This window comes from Penicillium pulvis (assembly GCF_028828015.1).
Source record: "Penicillium pulvis strain IBT 33274 chromosome Unknown contig_1_segment0_segment0, whole genome shotgun sequence".
NCBI lineage: Eukaryota > Fungi > Ascomycota > Eurotiomycetes > Eurotiales > Aspergillaceae > Penicillium > Penicillium pulvis.
In genome coordinates this window covers 3170374-3193418 of record NW_026643074.1, presented here as the reverse complement: position 1 = coordinate 3193418, position 23045 = coordinate 3170374, and the positions used below count along the sequence as shown (strand labels likewise).

At 48.8% G+C, this 23045-nt stretch overlaps 8 protein-coding genes across 8 annotated transcripts; 4 read left to right on the top strand and 4 right to left on the bottom strand.

Annotated features, from left to right (window-relative positions):
- Nucleotides 1–220: 220 nt before the first annotated feature.
- On the top strand, nt 221–2128 carry N7503_004151 (uncharacterized protein; the record flags this gene model as incomplete). The annotated part of the gene is given in 6 exon segments (XM_057063698.1): nt 221–415; nt 525–737; nt 749–838; nt 899–949; nt 1008–1098; nt 1260–2128. The coding sequence occupies 6 exon segments, from the start codon at nt 221–223 to the stop codon at nt 2126–2128; spliced, it is 1509 nt and encodes a 502-aa protein (XP_056924613.1).
- A 478-nt stretch (nt 2129–2606) lies between these two features.
- On the bottom strand, nt 2607–2853 carry N7503_004150 (uncharacterized protein; the record flags this gene model as incomplete). The annotated part of the gene is made up of 2 exons (XM_057063697.1): nt 2607–2659; nt 2724–2853. 2 exons carry the CDS (start codon nt 2851–2853, stop codon nt 2607–2609), a joined length of 183 nt encoding a protein of 60 aa, XP_056924612.1.
- Nucleotides 2854–2965: 112 nt separating this feature from the next.
- N7503_004149 (phloretin hydrolase) lies at nt 2966–3697 on the bottom strand (the record flags this gene model as incomplete). The annotated part of the gene is made up of 2 exons (XM_057063696.1): nt 2966–3322; nt 3422–3697. The coding sequence occupies 2 exons, from the start codon at nt 3695–3697 to the stop codon at nt 2966–2968; spliced, it is 633 nt and encodes a 210-aa protein (XP_056924611.1).
- A 792-nt stretch (nt 3698–4489) lies between these two features.
- N7503_004148 (MFS transporter) lies at nt 4490–6178 on the bottom strand (the record flags this gene model as incomplete). The annotated part of the gene is made up of 1 exon (XM_057063695.1): nt 4490–6178. The coding sequence occupies one exon, from the start codon at nt 6176–6178 to the stop codon at nt 4490–4492; it is 1689 nt and encodes a 562-aa protein (XP_056924610.1).
- A 949-nt stretch (nt 6179–7127) lies between these two features.
- On the bottom strand, nt 7128–7826 carry N7503_004147 (DUF341 domain protein; the record flags this gene model as incomplete). The annotated part of the gene is made up of 1 exon (XM_057063694.1): nt 7128–7826. One exon carries the CDS (start codon nt 7824–7826, stop codon nt 7128–7130), a length of 699 nt encoding a protein of 232 aa, XP_056924609.1.
- Nucleotides 7827–9043: 1217 nt separating this feature from the next.
- On the top strand, nt 9044–10334 carry N7503_004146 (zinc-binding alcohol dehydrogenase family protein; the record flags this gene model as incomplete). Its single annotated transcript, XM_057063693.1, has 3 exons — nt 9044–9579; nt 9653–9764; nt 9873–10334. The coding sequence occupies 3 exons, from the start codon at nt 9044–9046 to the stop codon at nt 10332–10334; spliced, it is 1110 nt and encodes a 369-aa protein (XP_056924608.1).
- A 1424-nt stretch (nt 10335–11758) lies between these two features.
- N7503_004145 (polyketide synthase) lies at nt 11759–20801 on the top strand (the record flags this gene model as incomplete). The annotated part of the gene is made up of 4 exons (XM_057063692.1): nt 11759–15138; nt 15197–17744; nt 18056–18294; nt 18344–20801. The coding sequence occupies 4 exons, from the start codon at nt 11759–11761 to the stop codon at nt 20799–20801; spliced, it is 8625 nt and encodes a 2874-aa protein (XP_056924607.1).
- Nucleotides 20802–21862: 1061 nt separating this feature from the next.
- N7503_004144 (uncharacterized protein) lies at nt 21863–22659 on the top strand (the record flags this gene model as incomplete). Its single annotated transcript, XM_057063691.1, has 2 exons — nt 21863–22294; nt 22402–22659. 2 exons carry the CDS (start codon nt 21863–21865, stop codon nt 22657–22659), a joined length of 690 nt encoding a protein of 229 aa, XP_056924606.1.
- Nucleotides 22660–23045: the final 386 nt, after the last annotated feature.

Sequence of the window (23045 nt, the reverse complement as noted above, 5' to 3'; positions counted from 1 at the left end):
TTACCATTGAGAAATGACAAATGAATAACAATGATAAAGTCAGTGCAATGTTGTTGAATACCCAACAACATCCTGTAATAGTGCCTATCTAATGGGCCCGAGTCCGTTACAAGCTTTGCGACCCTCATACCTCACGAATACTGTCTTAGGCGAAACGCCCATAAGCCCGTGGCTGCCAAGCTACTTGGGCGCCGCGGAGGAAGTCCAGTCTCCCTCTCCAATGTATGTGCGTAAGCGGATAGCTCGGGAGAATTGGTTTACCTATCAGCGCCCTGTTGATGAAGACGCAAAGTGGAAAGCTAAGCAGCTTGCAATGGGTAGTCAGCTACACCTGAATGATGAGCATCGCACACTCCTCCGCGACAAGCTAAACCAATATCCGTCTGAGCTTACCCTACCATCCACTGAATTCTCGGTATGCCCTCTGGGTGTCATTTCCAGTCAATCAACATCCAGCTGGCCTCAATCGCAGTCTCTGATCTACGAGTGTCCAGAATATCTGTATCCAAAAATATTTATCGCAGATTCATCCAATATTTCCGATTTTAAACCGCCCGACTTTCCAGGCCGCGAATGAGAAAACTCTGGTTTTGCTCGCCATCAGCTGCATTGGGTGTCTATTACAGCACCACAAGGAAGCTGTGAAATGTGGACGGACTATTTCAGAGCAGTTGAATAAAGCAGTCTTGAATTCTGTAAACACAGACTCTTCTCTCTGTGCCATGGACGAGCTAAATGTTTGATCTAGTGGGTCTCAAATGTCGAGCAAAAAGGGCATCGAGCACTTGCTACCATGCAAGCAGCTGTGATTGGACAGACATATGCCTTATTATCCGGAGTGAGTGACATTCTAGATTACAGCAACGCTGGAACTGAACACAGACTTATATTCTTCTAGGATCCTAGGAACCTTGCTGTGCTGTCTAGCTTCCACGGAACCGTTCTTGCAGTATGTTGAGCAGGATCTTTATTGGCACTCCGCAGAATTTAAACCTCTTTTCTATCAGTGGTGCAAGCAAGAAAAGTATATGAGTCAGGGCACTGATGTTCCAGACCACGGTTCTTTGGATCCGGAAACAAGCTATCCTGTATGGGTGCGTAAGGAACAAAAGAATAGGTGAAATAGTGACCTTTCACAACTGAAGTCAATATGACGCAAGCTGAACTCTGTGTCCCACACGTCAAGGGTAGCTGCCATGTAACTTCTGCACGACTTTGAGATGGCCCGATTGTTCGTCAATGAGCCCACCCTCCATCAGCCCCGTTGCCCTTTTGTTGGCTTCCCCCGGCAGAGCTTTGGGATGCGCCTTCTGCTGAACAGGGGAAAGATATCGCATCTCAAAGTCTCGATTCATATAAATCATCACAAGGTCCTGCAAGCCCTACAGCCGATCTAGCTCTTATCTGGGGACAGATTGCTCGGCAGGACGACTTGAATCTGAGTATGCAATTAGAGCATATTGCAGTATTGGCGATAGAGAACAACAGACTGGGCTCGTTACCACAGACTGAGGGGTTTATTGAAAAATCTCTCTTGGCCTTATTTCAGCAGCATCTATCATCTCACGACCGAGATGAGTTTATGCTTCGCTCACTTTGGCACTCTACCTTTATTGTTTCATTGACAGATATCCACCGACTGGAGCTGGCGGCTGGAAAATATAATGAGCCGTCGCCAGCTGTTTTGAATGAAAGCTCTGAGGCCTACGTCCGGCGATGGGCGGCCTCGATTAATGCCCAGCGCGCTGTTTTACATGCGGCCTTGCTGCTTCGTGAATTGGAATTTGTCTCCATCAGGGCTGTCACTCCGATTCACATCTCTAGTAGCCTCTATCACGCAGCGATGGCTGTGTATTGCTACTTGCGTTTCTCACCGGCAGATCGCAGTTTTATCCAAATCGGCCATGGGGAGTTTCCAGAAATCACATGCCTCGGGATCAATTCCGGTGAGCTAATGCTGGAGATCCACGACTTTCAGCGGTCTCGACCATTGGTTGAAGCTTCGAAAATTATGTCGGCACTTATCGATATGCTCAATAGGATAGGTTACTGGAGCTTGTCCCGTCCTCTTGGCTGCCTGATGGTATTTCTAACCACTGATTGTCGTGCAATCCGTGACCAGTCCTGAGTACATTCAAGATATGGGGGAGCCAATAAATATTGGACTGATAAGATATTCAAACGTTCCAGTATTGGAGTAGCCGCATCTCAACACAGCTTCTCTTTCTTCAAGTTAGCAACCCTTGTATGTGATTTCGGGCAAGTGGGACCTCGGGAATCATGATATTTTAAGTCTATATGCATCTTCAAATTAAACCTTAGTATGTACTGAGAGTAGAGAGAGAGTGGATTTAGCAGAGAACCGAAGGACCTGTAGAGCTGTATGAAACAATAGTGTATGATACAATGGCCCCGAGTCACTGGAGAGACCTATCAGATCTTCCCAGAGATACTCTCAGAACCGTGAATGTGCCACGATGGAGTATTCGAGTGCAAAGGCAGTGAATGCACATATGGATACGGAATTCATAATGACCCCATATGAAATGGAAGTAGGTTCCCCATCAAGCCGGAATGTCTCTCCAAGATTCCCAAGGCATCCTCTTTTACAGGGTATACTTGAACCCATGGAAAATGGCAGGCAGGAAGGAGCCCAAATCTAGATAAAGAAAGGGAGGTTAGTATCATCCATAAAGATCAGGGAAGTGACTTGCAACACTTACGGGTCATCTCAATATTGCATGGAAAAGCAAGGTCGTGGCCAAGCTGGGCAGTACCGTGATTGTTCTCGGCAATGAAGAAGCGAGAGCGGAGTTCACGGTAGCCATTGGGCATACGGCGAACCTGGTGCATCAGGTAGGAGACGTTATCAAACTCGGTGGTCGAATATTCTCAAGCGGGCTAGATCGAATATCTTTCAGGCGCTAATTCTCGAAGGACCAAAGGAGACTAAGCTTACTTCCAATCATGACCTTGCCAGAGCAATTGTCTCAATTCCCAGCTCCGGCCAAGCGGTGGTATTGAAACCCAGCGACTCAGACTCAACACACTCGATACTAAGCTTAGCAGCGTCCTGGCCAACATACTCAACGATGTACGAAGTAGCCCCGATGTAACTCTCAGCATAGGTCTCGTTCGCCCAGTTCTCGGAGTAGGGGGCGCAGTAGGAGTACTGGTGAGCAACGGGATTCCACAGCTTGTAGCGGGCGGTCTCAACTGAGTGCCAGCCGAACCACCAGTCGTAGCGTTCAACGGTGACTTGAGGAATTTCGCTGCGTACAGCAATCATCAGGGTACCATTGTCGCCGATGAAGTAGCCATTCTAAAAGTCCAAGTATCCTGAGCGGGTGAAGTAATTATGGGCCTCCCAGGCAGAAAAGGTGATGGCGCTGGATCAGGGGCTACCAGCCAGGCCATTGACAAGAGCGTTTGACAGAGGAGCGATCACGGGGTCCCAATATTTGGCATACGGCTTCTGGAAGTCCTCTATGCGGTATCCGAGGTAGTATTCGGTGGTGTTGCTTTCCAGGCTTGCGGTGTCTGTGGACACGGTGCCCTGGTTCAGGGAAGCCATCATAGCGGTATTAGCCACAACAGAGGCGGCGGGCTCCGCGGGATGCAGCTGGCGCCGGGATTTCGTCACACTGACATTTGAGAGACCTGCAAGCGCGGCGGCAACGATGGCGAAGGAACGCATGGTGGATAACGAAACTATTCACAGGATGTCCTGAGAATCTTGAAAATTGATCGTGTGGATTGATGTGAATAGATTGGTGATGGGAAATTTGAGCATAAGAGCACTTGACGGGTGCAGAGGCTTCTTTCAATAACCCATTCCCAAGTTCGTTGGCTCCGTTAATAGTGAAGACTCCGCTGCAGAATATCGATTCCAACATTTGAAGATCCGCCTCATCCGATTCCAAGATACAATATGAGATTTTGAAGTGTATGAGAATATGACTGAAGCTTGAGGTTATTGATGGAAAGATCCACATATTGCGTGTGGCGACCAATCTCCTGGGAGCCAAGCGTGATCGACGTAGATAGTGAGGGTGCCGCCGTTCAACAGTGCCGCTTGCGATGTGGAGACTCTTCAGCATCAAAACGTTTCATTGGAATGTTGACAGTTGAAGGTTGCCGCTTTCTCCACATCTTCAAGTGCTGCGGGTGCTGCAGCCTCCGTACCCCGAGCCATATCCATATTCACGCAATAGAACATTTGATCCATTTGTATATTGATGTCAAGTCTCAAACACCTACTACGAAATCGAGAAGAAAGGACCCGGCGCGGTCGAAAGGGAACTTTCATTTTTACACAGAGAATTAGTACTACAACCTTCGAAGTACTAGCTGCATCTGCACTGAGAATGGAACAAACAAAAAAGGCAAGAATTTGAACCATTCGTCCTATTGGATTTGACCCAGACACTCGTATATACAGATCAGACCCCCGCCCCCTGCGCGTAGAATGCATTACATAGGCTGGCCATCAATTGCCCGACGTCCCCATCATTTTAGCAAGAGTCTCAGAGGCCTCTCGCGCATACTCGCACTTTGCTCGAATCCTCGCACCGTATCTATAGAACAACAGCGGCAGAGGCACGCAAGCCAGCGCCAAGAATGCTGGCACCGATGATGCCCAATGAATGCCCAGATTCTGGTACATATACGTTGTAAATAGGGGAAAGGCCGCACCGAATAGACTGCGGGCAATGCTATTGGCAGCCATGACGCTCGCGGCGTATATCACATAAGAGTCGATCAGATAATTAGCCACCGCTAGGAAAACCAATGTCATTCCGAATCCGAAAGGGACAGTGGCGAGAATACTGACGATCCAGGGAATATTAGCGCCGTTTGTCCATGCAAACCAGAAGAGACCTACTGGGAGACAAATGCTCCCAATAATAGCTGGTGGTAAGCGATCCTCGGGAGCCGCACCAATTTCCCCACGCTCGACAGCGGCGCGGCTAAGCTTGATATATCGATGGCTATTGTCCCATACAGTATATGTAACGGCTGCTACCATACCAATGGCTACACCAAGGAACGAGAGACTACCAATACCGCTACTCCAACCGCGATTGGTCGAGTACACGATTGGCATAGCCCCGAAGAGGAGGTAAAGCGTGCCATAGATGATAGCGACATAAATGGAGAGGAGACTGACGATCGGCTCTCGGAAAAGCATAATCCAGGGACGAGAAAGCGCGATACTGAACGCCTGCGTGGGACTCGGCCGCTGGCCTCCTATTTGCAAACGTGTGCGGAAGACTTTGCCCGTCTTCTTCTCGAGGGCCTTGGCTCGTCGTTCCAGCAGGACCGGGGAATATGTTTCCGGAATGGCGACAATGCTCCATATCCAGACGACGCCAGAGGCAATCGTCATCACGCCCATTACCCAGCGCCATCCCACACTTTCACCAACGAAGCTCCCAACGACGGGCCCCAGAGTAGGTCCGACAAAGACTGCGCCGGAAAAAACAGCTATGGCGAGGCCACGCTGCTCGGCAGAAAACAGATCGGCTAGGATGCCACTAGCGTTGGTCATAGGCCCTGAGCCTGCAATTCCGCCTAGAGCACGGCAAACGAGAAGGGAAGTGATGCTGTTCGCACCCGCTGCCCCAGCATTAAAAGCCGCTAAAGCCGCGAATAAGGTAATGTTTAACCACCTTCGGCCGTACAATTCTGACATGGGAGCCCAGAGGACTGGACCCGTTGCGTATCCCAGAACAAACAGCGAGAGGCCCAGCGTGACGACTATCGTGCTTTGATCGAAGTCTCCCATGATTTCCTCCGTTACGCTTGAATATGCCGATGAGCAGAAAGTGACGACGAAAGTCGCAATCGACGCACCAATAGCCACCACCCATTTTCGAGAGGTCGACCAGTCCAAGGGATTCCGCGGATCGTTAGGTATAAACTCGCAGACGTATGGATGGTCCTCAGTCCCACTTCCCAAATAGCTGTGTCGTAATACTGCTGGCGTCAATAGAACATCGTCGAACGCAACTCGAAGCAATGAAGCTGCTTTGGTAGAGTCAAGTGTGAGGGGGTCGCATGCCGCGTCGGTCCAGCGGGGGACGACACCGTGGTCATCCATCGAAGGTCTTCGGCTCGAGGATATGGACTTTTCCTGCGAAGATTGGGAGACCTCGTGCGTAGGTGTTGGTGGCATGGCACAGAGCAATCAAGGTAATTTAACTGTGCACAAATAGAGTTGTCGTCCCGAGGTGCTTGGACGATGATTCGAAACATATGAGAACCGCCCGATATTTACGGTTCGACTCAGCACTGATTGATAGCGAGTTCGAGGGAGGTATGTGAGATGTTAGTCGGTGCCGCTCGGAAGTCAACGAAGAAGTCAACGAAGAGCAGACGAAAATTAGACAAAGACAAGAGGAAAACGTCGCCAGTATAGAATAGAGCAAGTCGATTAGAAGCGCGTTATTAAGGGGCTTGCAGTAAGGTAAGGCCTTCAAATATTTGAATGGAGTTCGGATTCGAACGAATCCGAACTCCGTCCCCAAGGGCCTATTACTAGAATTGGAGATGCACTACTGCAGTATCTGGCCACATAACTTACGAAAACAACGCGCTCCTGCATGGCTAGTCAGGCTGTTTGGAAATAACCAAATACCCCCTTTGGCCAACCACACTCTCGATCATTAGGTTTTATACCGTTAATGACAGTTTATTTTACGGTTACTATGCGCTAACTAGTCATGTCTGCATAAACTCCGAACACCCATGACGCATTGGAACGTGGGTATTCTCATGATCCTTGATCGAAAAATACATGAGGTATTCACCTGACAAACAGAAAGGTTGATTGTAGCCGTGTCTTCGAATAGATGGCTAAGACAAGATTCATAGTTCTCTGTTTAATAGTATTTTATGACGAGTCTAAACGATCAAGTTGACTCGAAAGGGAGGCCGTGATTCAAATATTGAGAAGTGTAGCGCATTATACAGCAACGCGAACTTGAATGATTGAATACATATCCTTGTTGTTCGTTTTCCCTTTTTTTTCAATAAGTTTATAGCTCCCATTACTAACAATTGTTTTTTTATTCTATTTTTACTCTGTTTTCTATTTCGCTATAACTTCTGTAGTGAGAATAACATCAAAATTTTGACATTTCTGAGATATGCATGACAATCATCTCCACTTCGTCCTTCCTCTTTGGAAGATGGTGACCGGCCTCGCATTCGAAAATCACAGAAGCTCCTGCTTGATAATGGTTCTTTACTAACCTCCGCGCCCGAGCCAACGAGAAATCTTTGTTGCCATGGATATGAAGCGTGGGTACTTGTATCTCTGCCTTGTTCAATCCATACGTCCGAGCATTGTTGTTCAACCACAAAGAGGCCTCATTGGGGAAAAAGCAGCAGGACATAACCGCAAAGCGCAATTCAGGGAGCCAGGGCAACACGCCTTGCTGTTGCTGCCAGAGCAGAAAAGCGACGGCAAGTGCACCCTCAGAGAATCCGATTGCCCCGATTATTTCCGCGTCCACATTGCTTTTCTCTGCTTCCCATTGTGTGACCGCCTCATGGACAGCCTGATTGATTTTTTGAAGGCTGTCGTCAATGGATTTGCTTTCACGCCCAAACCAGGAATAGTAGGGCTCATTTCCACTGAACATTGGCAGAACGCCTGGTCCGGCAGTAGAACACTCATAAGGGCCGTCGACGAAGATGAACTGGAACTCATCCTTCAGAAGGAAACAAATCCTTGCCATCTGGACATTGAAAATATGGGCCTTCGAGCCTGTCCCATGGAAACAGAGAAGAGCCTTCGAAGGCGCGAATGCGTTGGACATGCTAAGGCGACTTCGTTAGGTTAGCATGTGTCACGAGTATTTTTTTAGGGAAGCACCGACGTTGATATCCTGTTGCTCTATGTTCAAGTTTCTATAAACGCGACGATCTTTATGCAGGACCAAGAACCAGTTTATAAAAAGCGTAGTTAGTAGTTACACATATCTCTATCAGCTGAAATACTGCAAGCATTGCTGGGAATTTGCCACATGGCGTAAGCGACATACAGTTAGCCACAAGACTTCTTAGCTTCAATACCAGTTATCTTATGATACCATATCAGGCTCCAGGGCTTGACTTGTAGTAAGCTGGGCGTCGTTCAGAAACGCCGGCAAATACCAAAAACACCGGAAACACCGAAACCCCCGAAAGTCGGCGTTTGCTACTTCCGGAAACCGGTGCATGATAACACTAGCAGCATATCTTGATACATAAACAAAACTGCACAAATAGGAGTTAGAAGTCGGCGTTTCCTCCTCCGGTTCATTGCAACCTTGGAAAGCTAGCAGCATCTGTCAATGTATTAATGAAAATACACATAAAGGGGTAGTAAGTTCAAATGTTTGTATGACGCGGTCGCACGGGTAACTTCGGTGGAAAGGCTATTTACTCTAGGTAAACTATGGCATAAATCGCCTCAAAGGCTGGCTTTCTGCTACCTTAGAGAGTAAAGGTCCGAGCATGGTATCAGTAGCTTCGAAAAAAGTGACTCAAAGATAATAAATTGGCTCGATTTATACTAAGCCTACACCGCTCTGATCTTACCCCTTCAGGTGGTCCCTAGAGCTTACGCTTATGTTGGTTGGTGTTGTTCCCGAAGTTGTCCATGCTGGATCGACCCGTGCCCTTTGACGGCACAGCACTACGTTACCCTCATCACTAGTACCAAAAACCGGAAATACCGAAAGCCCCAGGGGCCAAAGGTCGGGGTTTGCTACCCCCGGTCTACAATAACTTGAACACTACCAAGTAACATTATGTTCAAGCCATGAATCAACCCCAAAGGCGTTTGTAAAATTAACGTTCAATGTGCTGAATGAAGCGGATATGAAACGCGACAATAGACTGATAGATTGCGTACATTTTTATGATATCACAAGACCAGACTTAAGGGTCTCAATTATTTTTAAAGGTACATTTTCTCGTCTCTAGGAAAGAACCATTATACGACACACCACCTCCCCTTTTCTGTCACCTTGGAATACTTACGAGAACGGACATGGATTCTTTCAAATATCCGCCGTCTCAGCGTGCTATAATAATAGGCACTGGCGACAAAGTGCATATTCAGGATAACATCGAGCTCCCTCAGCTGCAAACCGGAGAATTCCTCATTCGCACCGATGCAGTGGCAGTGAACCCCAGCGACACGAAGATGCGTGGCGATTTCGTGACAGTTGGGGGCATTCTTGGAACCGATTACGCTGGTACTGTTGTTGCTCTTGGGCCCCAGGTCGAGTCCGTTCACATTGGCGACAGAGTCTGCGGAGCCCAGAATGCCATGAATGCAAAATCGCCTCTTCGAGGCTCATTTGCGGAATACAACATCTCCGCGGGTAAGGTCTGGTTGAAACTACATGCATCATTGAGCACTGAGGGCGGTGCAACGCTGGGCGCAGGAATCAGCACCGCTGGTCTCGGTATCAAGCTTCTACAACTTCCTCTGCCAGATGCCCCGGTGGACAAGTCAGCCTATGTGTTGGTCTATGGCGGTAGCACGGCAACTGCAACCATTGCTATTCAGCTTCTCCGATTGTGAGCCCAAGCGCCGCCCGAATTGACCACGCAAATTTTACCATAATGCTAACAACAAATCCGATAAATATAGGGCCAATCTGACTCCAGTTGTTACATGCTCTCCAAAAAACACTGCACGAATGAAGGAATTAGGTGCCGAGGAATCTTTCGACTACCATGACCCAGATTGCGCAAGCAAGATCGTGAGTTATGCCGCATCCGAAGAAAAGAGATGAGTGGCACGAGCAACGTGATCTCTAGCCACTGCTCAGTTACCGTCTTCATTGATGCTGACTTGATTGTGCTTTCAGAGATCTTATACCAAAAACAATCTTCGCTACGCTCTGGACTGCATTACGACGGTTGAGTCGACGATGTGCTGTTTTGCCGCCATCGGCCGTGCCGGCGGTCGATATGTATCCCTCGACCCATTCGCAGAGCATGCCGCCAGCCGGGCGACGGTGAAGACTGATTGGGTGCTTGGTCCTTCGATTTTTGGCGACGGTTCAACGTGGCCCGCCCCTTATGGACGACCTCCCAGCGAGGAGATCCGGGCTTACGGCGAAAGACTATGGAATATCGCACAGAAATTGGTCGACGAAGGAAAACTGCAGCACCATCCCGTACGTGTTTTGGAAGGCGGGCTAAATGGAATCCACGCTGGTTTGGACCTCGTACGGTCGGGCAAGCTTTCGGGCGAGAAATGCGTGGTTCGGTTCGGGAAGCACCCATCGGTCTTGAATGCTCCCAGAACGCAATCTGACTGCCCGTAGTGCAGCACTTAGAAATCCCTTGTTCAAGTAATAATAGAGTTATTATCACTTCTTCTGCTTCACATAGTAACACCTCGATTCACAATCTATCTGGCTAGAGAGACAAGGGGCACGAATGCGATCGCGATCTGCGATTAATACTCGTAGGATAAATGACTTCTCATTTTTTAGGCGGCCAGTTTAGGGCACAAGCTCAGCCAAGCTCCTCCCTGGAGCGCGGGGATTCGTAAATATAATTTCATTCATGCTCTCCGACTTGGCGTAAGCCAGCTTTTCCATTCGGGACTCAGAGAAATGCAATATTATTTGATAAGGACTTGAAAGGATGCAGTCTGTAACGCGATATGAAAAATTGGTGACATCATTGATGGGGAATATTTGTTTACACCTTGAGCTAGATTTGTGAAAATCTGTGAGTTACACTTCGGTGATCAACAAGGCAGCTCCGAACTACCGACATGTGGACAATACACTAACTTATCATGCAGGTAGCTGGGGCTGAACGACACCTCGTGGCGAGACCCTCACTTTACATCGAGGCCTCAATGGTGTTCTCATGTCCCCGCAAATGCTGCTATTTCTGAGTTTACACTAGTGTCAGGCGGCAGAGTGCGAATAGATAAACCCGAAGTGTCGGTCGTTTCGGTGAATGCAGGCGGCAGGCCTAGATTTGCCACGCTAGCATAGTTTCGCTAGCATAGTTTCGGGAACCAACACAATCAGCACTCAAACTTAGCATCGGCGTCACACATTACATTCCAACCACCGACTACCATTCTGCCGGTACTAGCTACAGGGGTATGCCACATGTGCATTTTTTTCTCGTATCCTGGTAATACTCGCACACCCCACACTATGATTCAGCCGGTTCCACTGCCAATATCCCGCCAAATATCAAAACACGAAGCTATCGTTTCGGAGGCGGTATGCAGGATCCAGGCTCACCAACTGTCGAACTCGATCTTGACCAAGGGATTGCCATTGGCCATGCGCTCAACTCGGCCCGTTACCATTTAACATGATGGACCCGATATACTTGCGAATCCCCGAAGTCGCGTGGAGATGCTGAATCTTACGAATCCTGCCGGTCAATCCGGTACGATAACGCTACAGCAAAAGCAACAGCCTTCAGCTGACAGCCTCAGACTCCTTCGTTGCCAGGATCAACGGCGCTGGGAGTCGGGACTCTTTAACCACGATTTCCCGCATCAGATCGACCTGTCCTGGTCTCAAAAGCTAGTAATTAGTTCTTCACGAAAAATATTGCCTTGTTATACGCTCAAATCGTTACTCAGTCCGTTACTGTTGCAACCTGCCTATCTCTTTCGAGTCAGTCTATCCCAATGATCTAACCCAGGACCGGGTCTCTAATCAAGTTTCAAGTAGCATCAGTTTCTATACGATTCCCCCCTAGCTACAGCGCTATGGTCCCGGTCAACGCACAAGCGAACGAACCCATTGCGGTTATCGGGAGTGGCTGTCGATTTCCCGGATCTGCCTCCACTCCTTCGAAGCTATGGGAGCTGTTGAAACAACCAAGGGATTTGTTGAGCAAAATACCAAAGGCGAGATTCGATGTCGATACATTTTATCACCCTGACGGCACCCACCATGGCCGCACAAATGCGAGATACGCGTACCTTTTGGATCAGGACCCCTATGAATTTGATGCATCGTTTTTCAACTTGCCCGCCAACGAAGTCAGCACGATCGATCCTCAACACCGTCTGATGCTCGAAACTGTTTACGACGGTATTACCACGGCTGGCCTCAAGATGGAAGATCTCCGTGGCTCATCGACTGCTGTTTACGTGGGTATGATGCATCGCGACTTCCTCGACAATCAAAACTACGATCTTGATGCCATGAATATGTACGCTGCTACCGGAACAGCGGCATCTATCCTGTCAAACAGGGTGTCATATTTCTTTGATTGGCGTGGGCCAAGTATGACAATCGACACGGCTTGCAGCTCATCGTTAGTTGCCGTGCACCACGCAATCCAGCAACTTCGAACCGGCTCAAGCAAGGTCGCAATTGCAGCAGGGGCAAACTTGGTACTGGGCCCGTTTTCGCTCATTGTGACAAGTAAACTCAATATGCTCTCGCCAACAGGCCGGTGTCGGATGTGGGACGCAGGCGCTGACGGGTATGCCAAAGGCGAAGGCGTCGCTGCTGTCGTTCTGAAAAGACTCAGTCAAGCAATCGAGGACGGTGATAGCATCGAGTGTATCATCCGAGAAAGTGGTATCAACCAAGATGGCAGAACTCCCGGCATTACCATGCCCAGTCATACAGCACAAGAAGCTCTTATTCGCGAGGTCTACTCGCGTGCGGGACTTGACTTAACCAAACCCGAGGACCGACCACAGTACTTCGAAGCTCACGGTACCGGGACTGCAGCTGGAGATCCACAGGAAGCTCAGGCAATCGCCTCCGCTTTCTTTGGCGAAAGAGAACGCGGCACCGACGAGGAGCCTTTGTATGTTGGTAGTATCAAGACCATCATCGGCCACACTGAAGGCACCGCTGGTATAGCCGGCTTGATGAAAGCTTCGTTGGCGATTCAGCATGGCGTCATACCGCCTAATATGCTTTTCAAAAGGCTCAGCGACGGAGTCGCCCCCTTTTATGGAGATCTTCATGTCGTGACAGAGAACCAGTCGTGGCCAAAATTGCAGTACGACCAGCCACGACGTGTGAGCGTCAATTCGTTCGGATTCGGCGGCACAAATGCCCACATTATCGTTGAATCTTCGCCGACATTACGAGATACAACCATGACTGGAGCCACGCCATGCCTGGCCCCGATCGTGCTATCTGCGAATTCGGATTCCTCTCTCAAAACCGCCGTCGAAGACTTAGCTGATTACCTCAAAACACACCCGGATACACCGATGCACGATCTAGTCTGGACATTGTTGAGACACAGGTCCGATCATTCATTTCGCTATACTACTCCAAGTGGCTCTATCGCAGCTGTGCGCGATGCCCTTATCCATGACGCAGCGTTGATCCAAGGGAAGCAGAGCATTGCAATCAAGTCAGAAGCCAGAATCATGCCACAAGTACTTGGCATATTTACTGGGCAGGGTGCGCAATGGCCGGCTATGGGCAAGGCCCTCTTATCAAAGTCTGCGAAAGCCCGCGAGATCGTCTTAGAGCTCGATCATTCCCTACAGACTTTGCCACCAGCTTTCAGGCCAACATGGAAACTCATTGATCAGCTACAATTGGAAGGCAATGACTCTATGGTGCATGATGCGACGTTCTCGCAACCTATGTGTTGTGCAATCCAGATTCTGCTCACGAAGCTTCTCTTCGCTGCGGGTATCAAGTTCAATGTTGTGGTTGGGCATAGTTCAGGTGAAATAGCTTGTGCATATGCAGCAGGATTTATCTCATCACGTCAAGCGATCCGGATTGCTTACCTTCGTGGCCTTACCTCACAGCTCGCGAAATCCCCGACTGGTGTGGAGGGTGCAATGATGGCAGCTGGATCCACCTTCGATGACGCGCAGGAGTTATGTGCTCTTGAGGTCTTTGAGGGAAGGCTCAAGGTGGCTGCCAGTAACGGCCCAGAAAGCGTCACATTCTCGGGCGATAAAGACGCGATTCTCGAGGCTCAAGAGATCCTCAACGAAGAATCCCGGTTTAATCGTCTCCTCAAGGTCGACAAAGCTTACCATTCACATCATATGGCCCCATGTGCCGAGCCCTATATTGCAGCATTGAAGGCCTGTGGTTGTGATGCATCGGAATTGGACACAGAGCCATCTGTCACCTGGATTTCCTCTGTGTTCGAAGGGCGAGTCATGAAACCAGACGACCTACGGGCTGAATACTGGAAGGATAATCTCCTCTTATCTGTACTGTTTCAGGACGCCGTCGAGGAAGCAATCATCCACAATCAAATCGACGTCTGTCTGGAAGTTGGTGCCCATCCAGCTCTCAAGGATCCCACACTTAAGACGATTGAAAATTGCAGTGGATTCAGCTTGCCATACACAGGATTCATGCGAAGGAAAAAGAATGACCTCGAGGCCTTTTCAGAGGGGCTTGGATTTCTCTGGTCTCGTTTTGGCACACCTGTTCTTGATATAGACCGTCTGTACAACGAGCTATCTATCGACAAAGGAACCAAGAGTCTATCCAAAGACCTTCCGTGCTACCCCTGGGATCACTCCAGAAATCACAAGAAAGAGTCTCGCAAACTGAAGGCATTCCTTCGGACACAGACACCCCATCTCCTGCTTGGAAAGGTACTGCCTCATAGTACTCCTTCCATGATTCTGTGGCAGAATCACATACGCCAACGTGACATTGAATGGTTAGATGGCCATTCCTTGCAGGGTCAAACTGTGTTTCCAGGCGCCGGTTACGTTGTTATGGCTATGGAAGCCGCTCTTCATGAAGCGGGTGACCGCGAGGTTCAGCTACTTGAGGTACTTGACCTGGTTATCGACAAGGCAGTCACGTTTGAAGACGAGAACAGTCTGATTGAGCTCAATTCGAGTTTGATGATTAATACTAGTGAAGTCACCGACACGTCAATTTCTTACACGTTCGTCATCAATTCTTGTCTCGCCAAAGAAACCGGCCTATCAAGCTCAGCTACAGGTACAATCATCGTTATTTTCGGCCAAGGAAGCTTGGAAGCATTACCGGTAGCTCAGACCGAGCCGCCTCACATGAGCAAGGTCAGCGTCGATCGGTTTTACAACATGTTGCATGAGATTGGCTACGGCTACACCAAACAATTCCGGGGTGTCAGTAGCCTCAGACGTGGTGACAGCAAAGCTTGGTTAGTCTATCTTGACATGAAATAAGTTACGTTCAAGTCCGATGCTAATGCTTTTCAGCGGCACAATCGACTTCCACCGCCTTGAGGATAATAATCGACAGCTAGTGATGCATCCGGCTAGTCTGGATGTTGCTTTTCAGACGTTCATTGGTGCTTATACTTCCCCTGGCGATAAACGTCTGCGCAACCTCCTCGTTCCCACCGGCATCGACAGAATTGTGCTCAACCCCTGGGCCATTGGCCAAATCCATTCCTTGAGTAGAGATGTGAGCTTCGTCTCTACTAGTACTACGGGAGCTGGTAACGGTGTTGCCGGCGATATCGAAGTGTTTGATCCTGCTACTCAAGCAACTATACTTCAGATCGAAGGGCTTAGTTTCAAGCCGTTCTCGCCACCATCTGCAGCTGATGACCACCAAATGTTCGCAAAATGGACCTGGAGCCAATTGAGCCCCGACACCGTCCTAGATGATATTAGATACCACGCAAGTGAGAAAGATAAAGCCGCTACTGAAATGATCGAGCGCATCACTTACTGGTACATCAAGCTATTTCTTAATAGCTTGACCACTGAAGATAGCGAGAGAGCAGCTTTTCACCAGACAAAGCAAATCCGGTGGTGCGAATATATCATGGCCGAAACGAAATCCGGGCACAACATCTGGTACGACATCGCATGGGAGGCAGACACTCCTGAGGATATTGAGAGAATTATTCGAGATTGGTTCTACCATCCTTTCATCCGACTTATTCAAAGAGTCGGCGAGAACATGATCGATGTGATTCGAGACAACAGGAACCCCTTCGACCTTATGGACCATGATGGTCTATTGACTGAGTTCTACGGGAGCACCATTAGCTATGGCCACTCCTATAATTATTTTCAGAAGCTTTGCGCACAAATCAACCATCGCTACCAGAATATGGATGTGCTCGAAATTGGTGCTGGAACCGGAGGAGCTTCAAGACATTTCTTAGACTCTGAGCAAGTCTCTTTCAATAACTATACATTCACGGATATCTCGAACGCATTCTTCGAGCAAGCGGCCAAAGAATTTGCGAAACATGCGGACAAAATGGAGTTCCTTCCACTTGATATTCGACGCGATCCTGTTGAACAAGGTCACAAACCCAACTCTTACGACTTGATCATCGCCTCCAATGTACTCCATGCTACACCCAAGCTTGAGGAGACGCTAGCGAATGTCAGAAAGCTACTCAAACCAGGTGGCCAACTTGTTATCATCGAGGTGACGCATCGCGAACATGCTCGTATTGGATTCATTTTCGGCCTGTTCGCGGATTGGTGGGCTGGCCATGATGAGGGTCGTGTTCATGAGCCTTTTGTGACTTACGAAAAATGGGACGAGCTGCTAAAGAGAACCGGATTCTCTGGGATAGATAGCCGCACCCTTGATCCTGACAGCACGATATTCCCGAACGGGGTTTTCAGTTCTCATGCTGTCAATGATCTCATCAAGAGCCTGGACTCGCCGTTGACTGCTCCAATCAAGGAGAGCTACCCCCCACTAGTAGTTATCGGAGGAGCGTCCTCTAGGACGGCCTTATTGCCGGAAAAGTTGAGATCTACCGTACCTCACCGAAGTTTGCTGACAGTCAATCGCATCCGAGATGTCATCGACGCTGGTATTGAGCCGAAATCAACTTTCATCGTTCTCTCCGAGCTTGATGAAGAGACCTTCACAGGGCTTGACAATGACCAATTTAAGTCCCTCCAGGCCATTTTTGACCGCGCAAGTCACGTTCTATGGGTGACAGAAAGTGCGTGGGTCAACCACCCACAACAAGGAATGACTATAGGTCTGCTCCGCACTTTACGTTTGGAGTATCTCAATGTTCAATTGCAGGTCTTGGATGTCGACTATGCCGAGAGCCTTACATCTGAAGTCTTGATCGAGACCGTTCAGCGCCTTGAGGACGGCTCGAATTGGCAAGAGAATGGAATTCTTTGGACCCAAGAACCAGAACTCTACCTTCGCAAAGACCAGCTGGTTGTTGCGCGACTCAAGCCTGACGTGGACAAAAACAATCGGCTTAACTCCAATCGCCGACCTGTCACAGCTAGCTTTGACCCCTACCAGGACCAGTTGGCTCTAGTCAATGAAGAAGGTGTCGACTTCTTCAGATGCCTCGAGGAGCGTCATGTTCCTGATAGTATTTCGGACCATACCGTCAAGGTTCAAGTGACACACTCGCTTGCAAAAGCCGTGCGGGTAGGCAAGCTCGGCATTTTCAATCTGATCCAAGGTTATATTACAGCGTCAGGCGAAGCCGTTGTTACCCTGAGCGAGAGCCAGGCCTCATTCATTGATGCCTCCAACGATCACCTCATTCGCCTAGAAAGTCAGCAGGCCGATGCTGCGTGTGTTCTGCCAGCTTTATTGGCGGATCTTGTGGCTCAGACCCTGCTTGCTGATGCAGCTCCTGGAACGACCGTTCTCGTCTTTGACCCCCCGAATTATTTTATCGACTCTCTTGTCCGTCAAGGTGTTGCCGCTAAGGTAAAAGTTGTGATTGCGAGTGTCACCCCCCGGTCGATGGACATAACACCCAATGGATTCAACTACATCCGCGAGAGACGCAACGTCAGCTACTGAACAAGATTCCCGCCAATGTCGCCGTGTTCTATAATCTAGCCACCACAGAACATATTAGGGAACTAGGCCAACGCCTATCTGCCAATCTTGCTTCGAGCTGTCATGTCGCCTTTTTGGCCAGTCTAATCCATGACTCTGCAGCGCCACTTTCAGAAAGTTGCAGCCGCGATGCATTAGTCGCGCTCCAAGCCGCTGTAAAAAGGCTAGGTGAGGTGCAATTGGAAGACACGAAGTCTACTATTACGCCTAGCCACCTACTCTCGGTGGAAGGCGCTTACAGGTTCGATTCAATCATCCAGTGGCAAGCCGAGCCGAAAATCACAGCCCGAGTCCGCTCTATTGAGACTGGTCGTCTCTTTGTTGACGACAAGACTTACCTTCTCGTTGGTCTATCGGGTGATCTTGGTCGATCCATCGCTCGATTCATGATTGAAGGGGGCGCACGCCATATTGTGCTTTCAAGTCGATCGCCTAAGATTGACCCACAATGGATTGAAGACATGGCTGCAGCAGGGGGTAGTATCATGGTTCTGCCTATGTAAGCATACTCTAGATCGCTATCGGAACGCCGCTAATTTTTGGTATAGGGATGTTTCAAATGAGGGCTCAGTTGATAATGGCCTGGCCACGATTCGTGCATCCATGCCACCAATCGCCGGCGTGGCATTTGGTCCTCTCGTTCTTCAGGATGTTATGTTCAATAACATGGATCTCTCACTTATGGAGATGGTTTTGGCGCCCAAGGTCACTGGTGCTCGCCTGCTCAATGAACGGCTCTCTGACCCTTCAAGTCCTCTCGACTTCTTCGTCATGTTCTCTTCCTTCGTCATGGTCTCTGGAAACCCTGGACAGGCTGCTTACAGCGCTGCCAATGCTTTCACACATGCGCTTGCTCAACAGCGAAGGTCTCGGGGTATGGCCGGGTCCACCATCGACATCGGCGCAGTTTATGGTGTCGGTTTTATCGCTCGGGCTGGTCGAGAAGAGGAGTATGACGTCGTCAGGTTTATGTTCGACGAAGTTAACGAATGGGAGCTTCATGCGCTTTTCGCCGAAGCTGTTGTTGCCGGTCGGGCTCCCGGCGCCGACCAAGTAGAGCTAGTCACAGGCATGCCCTACGTCGACCCAGCGGACCGCGACCAGATACCATACTTTGACGATCCTCGGTTGGCATATTATAAGCTTGCTGATGGCCGGAATAAAGGCCACGAGCTTGCCAGTGATAAGGGATCCGTACAAGAGCGCCTCCTCAAAGCGGAGACCATGGACGAGGTTCGCGCTATCATTCTGGAGGGCGTATCTGCCAAGATTCGTGGGGCGCTGCAGGTCGCAGCTTCAGATGATATCAACTTGGATTCGCCTTTGGTGGATCAAGGCGTCGATTCACTGAGTGCTGTCACCATCGGTACTTGGTTTTCGAAAAATTTAGGTGTCGATGTACCCCTTCTTAAGATTCTAGGTGGCGCCTCGGTCTCAGATCTCGTGGAGGAGTCCATCTCCCGTATACTGCCTGCAGCAATTCCGTTGGCCTATGACAGATCTGCTAATGAGATTCTAAAAGACGAGGCGCCAGTCGCAGTCGACGTGGAGGCAAAGGGGCTAGCATCAAACTCTGGCAGCGAGGACTTGAGTCTTCCAAGCGACTATATGAACGCCCCGACGCCCATATCGCTCTTTTCATCAACATCCGATCAAAAGTTCGAGGGCGTGGAGCGCATTGTTCCGCTTTCCATAGCCCAAGAGTACTGTTGGAAACAACAACAACTTGGCCTAGACCCCTCGACCTTCAACTCCACGATCGCTATGTTCATGCAGGGCACACTCGACCTCAATCGCTTGGGTTGGGCATTCAATCAAGCACTACAGCGCCATGACGCCTTTCGAACAAGTTTCATTACAGATCCGGCCGACGAGTCTCGGTTGTTACAAAGTGTGATGAAGTCCCCGGCAGTGGGATTTGAGACAATCAAGGTGGCGGACAGAGCAGCGGCCGAAAGATGCTGCAAAGACCTTGAAAGCTACGAATACAACTTGTTCGAAGGAACGACTCTGAAACTGGTCAATTACTCTTGGTCATCTACCGATCATCTCCTTGTATTTGCCTACCATCGTCTTGTTGGCGATGGCTGGACTACAGAGCATCTCTTTGTGGAAGCCGGGCAGCTGTACAATGGTGTGCAGTTAGATCCACCGCCGAGCTATGCTGACTTCGCAGTTCGCCAGCGAAATGATCTTGGGTCCGGGGCAGCAGAGAATGACTTATCGTACTGGTCGACACTTTTCGAGACTCTGCCAGTCAGGCTCCCTATGCTTGATGTTCCGGGTAAACGAATCTCGGCCTCACCAACTTGGTCAGAGCATGAGACCACCGCGCGTGTCAATCCGATGATCGCAGTTCGTATCAAGGACCGGAGTCGCAAGCACAAGACCACACCCATGCATTTCTATCTTGCTGCCTTCCACGTGTTGTTGGCTCGTTTGACAACAAGTACGGATGTTGCAATTGGTGTTGCCGACACTAATCGTTCGACTCTCACAGACCAAGCCACAATGGGATTTTTCGCCAGTTTTCTCCCTGTGCGTTTGAGATACTCTCCAGACGACATATTTGCCGAAACATTGATTGCCGTCAAGGATGAAATGCGGGGGGCTCTTTTGCACAGCGCTGTCCCGTACGGCGCGATTCTCGAACATTTAGGCCTGTCAAACCCTTCATCCAGTGATCCAGACTCTCAATCACCGCTATTCCAAGCCGTTTTCGACTATAAGCAGGGTCAAGCGGAAACTGGAAGCATCGATCGAGCGAATATCGTTGAGTCTCACCTTTCACGGGCTGGATCTCCATATGATATTACCCTCGAAATGAGTGACGATCCTAACAAGGATCCCTTGATCATTCTCAAGCTCCAAAGCGAGCGATATGCCCCCAGCGATGCTGCAGTTGTCATGGATGCCTATCTTGCTATCTTGAGTATTTTTTCCAGAAACCCTGCACTCAGGGTCGAGGACGGCCGTCTGGACCATGGAACCAAGGTGAAAGCCTGAGCAACGAATAGCTCAACGGCATTCAAGATCACATCAAGGAATATCTCTTTTTCTGATAGCTTCAGCTTTCCTTTGCATACGCGGTGTAATTCTGTTGTGATTGTTTTTTGTGGTTCTTTTTTATGGTTCTTCTTTGTTTTTCTTTAAATTACTCTTTAATTTTACCTAAGCGGAATAAGTTTCTTTATTATCATTTTTTCTATCAATAATCTAGAAGATTTTCCTATTAGATAATTCTATTATAGATAAACCTTAAATATATTAGGTAGCTTAGTATAAGAAGTAAAAGGGTTAGGTAAGAAGATAGTGAAGGAGATCTAAAAGGAATATAAAATAGCACTCATATAGTATAGATTTTTTCGGCGGGAAGTGACGCCCAAAATGGCCGCCTTTCAGCAACCTTCCTCCGGCACGCTCCCGCCTCCTTCGACATCGCACCACGCACCACTCACCGCTTTCTGCCTCCGATTGCCATTTCGTGGGCGTCTACATGCTGGGTCCTTTGAAGGCTCATCAACCGCCCCACCACTTTGGCTCCATATTGCCACTGGCCGCTCAAACCTGAAGATTGCTTATTATGAGCCTTATTTGAATTTACTCCAGTGCTGTGAAGCCTATTTGTTGCCCTAGCTAATGAACCAGTGCCATGGAACAGATCCACTAGTTACAACCTTGGAAGACACGAGGCAATTCAACTCAACTGGAGGAATTGTGTAACGATATGTTGCGATTGACAACCTAACAGCCAGTAAATTTCAAAGTTTGCCCCCTGTGTCTCAGCGCGCCCCATATGAATCACCATGGATCCCATCAATCACTATGCTGGCGATGAGCAATACAAAGAGTCACTATACTAGCTGATGGACGTCATGCAATTAAAAGAAATACACCTTGCATCACCCCATCGTATAATCAGACGAGAAGAATACTCTGGCGACAAGTATACAGTGGCCATGGTCAGACATAAATACCCTGCGATATCCCGCCTAGTCGAGTACCTTCATCAGAATAATTGAAACAAATTCTCAGCTATATCAGTATCTTTCCAAAGGACAAAAATAATGTCTGCCCCAACATACATTCCAAAAGAAGCACTAGTGCTTGATTTCAAGGACTTCATCTGTCGTTGCCCGACACGAACTGATGGTTTCAAGTCAGCCATTGATTCAGCCATTGAAAATTGCCCTGATGAAATGGGCCAAAATAAGGTCGAGCACCTCGACACCTACCTCAGTTTCTGTGACGGCCTTCTCAGATGGGTCCCAAGTGTCGATAGTCTCGGCGATGAGCTGCTCCGTAAGTATTTAGTCTTCCACTGGGTTTTCGACCAGCCCACCGTTCTCCACTTCCAAACACCCATTTCACCAGAGAACTCGAACAGTGACCTTTCCTGGCTCTCGTACTGGCTTGTTTGCTTTGCGCGCCAGCAGGGGAAAATTCCTCGACACGCCCGAGTCGGCCGCAGCGGTCTAGACGTTCTACTTGAACCCAAAGTACAACCAAGAGGCCAAGCAGTGGGAAAACCCAAAGACGGGCTTGTTATCATTCAATTACTGGTATTCTCGGGAATGGAAGATTATCAGAATATCTCAGCCCATAGCTGGTCGAGATGATGAAAGTCATCGTCATGCCTGCCGACCCTGGCTATGATGGAAATTGGTATATCAATGAACGTCGAGTCAACCTCAACCTTAGAGTCAAAATAGTTCACCACAAGCGGCCTATCAAGGATTTGCTCCGGATTTCGGAGTCGGACAAGACTTGGGATGAGGGTCACTTCACACACTCGTTCCTTGGGCCTTCCGATTACCCCAAGACGAAGGTATTGGTCCGCGAGCAGATTGCTTCTTCTGAATGATGAAGTCTTCTCAACATTTGAATAACCTCTTCGACGCCTTCAACACCGGAAAATGTAAGTCTGTGAAAACAATTTTTGCGGTTTGACTTTGAATTTTTCTACACGCATGTAAATCATTCTAATGTTTGATATTGATTGAGCCTTCAGATGTTTTAATACTGCAAAAGGAGCTACCAAAAGGGCTCAAACTGCTCAAGAAGATGTGCGCAAAGGGAAGAGGGGAGAGAGAGAAACACGAAGGCAAAGCGGGTCGAAGCCACTCTTATGTATAATTCCAAGGTTGCTTCATCTTTGTGGGCCAAATACCATGATTGCCGAAGCAATACAATTTGAGTTCGGTCAATCCATGAAAAGAATTCGACTATTAATAGTGTTGGGTCGCTTGA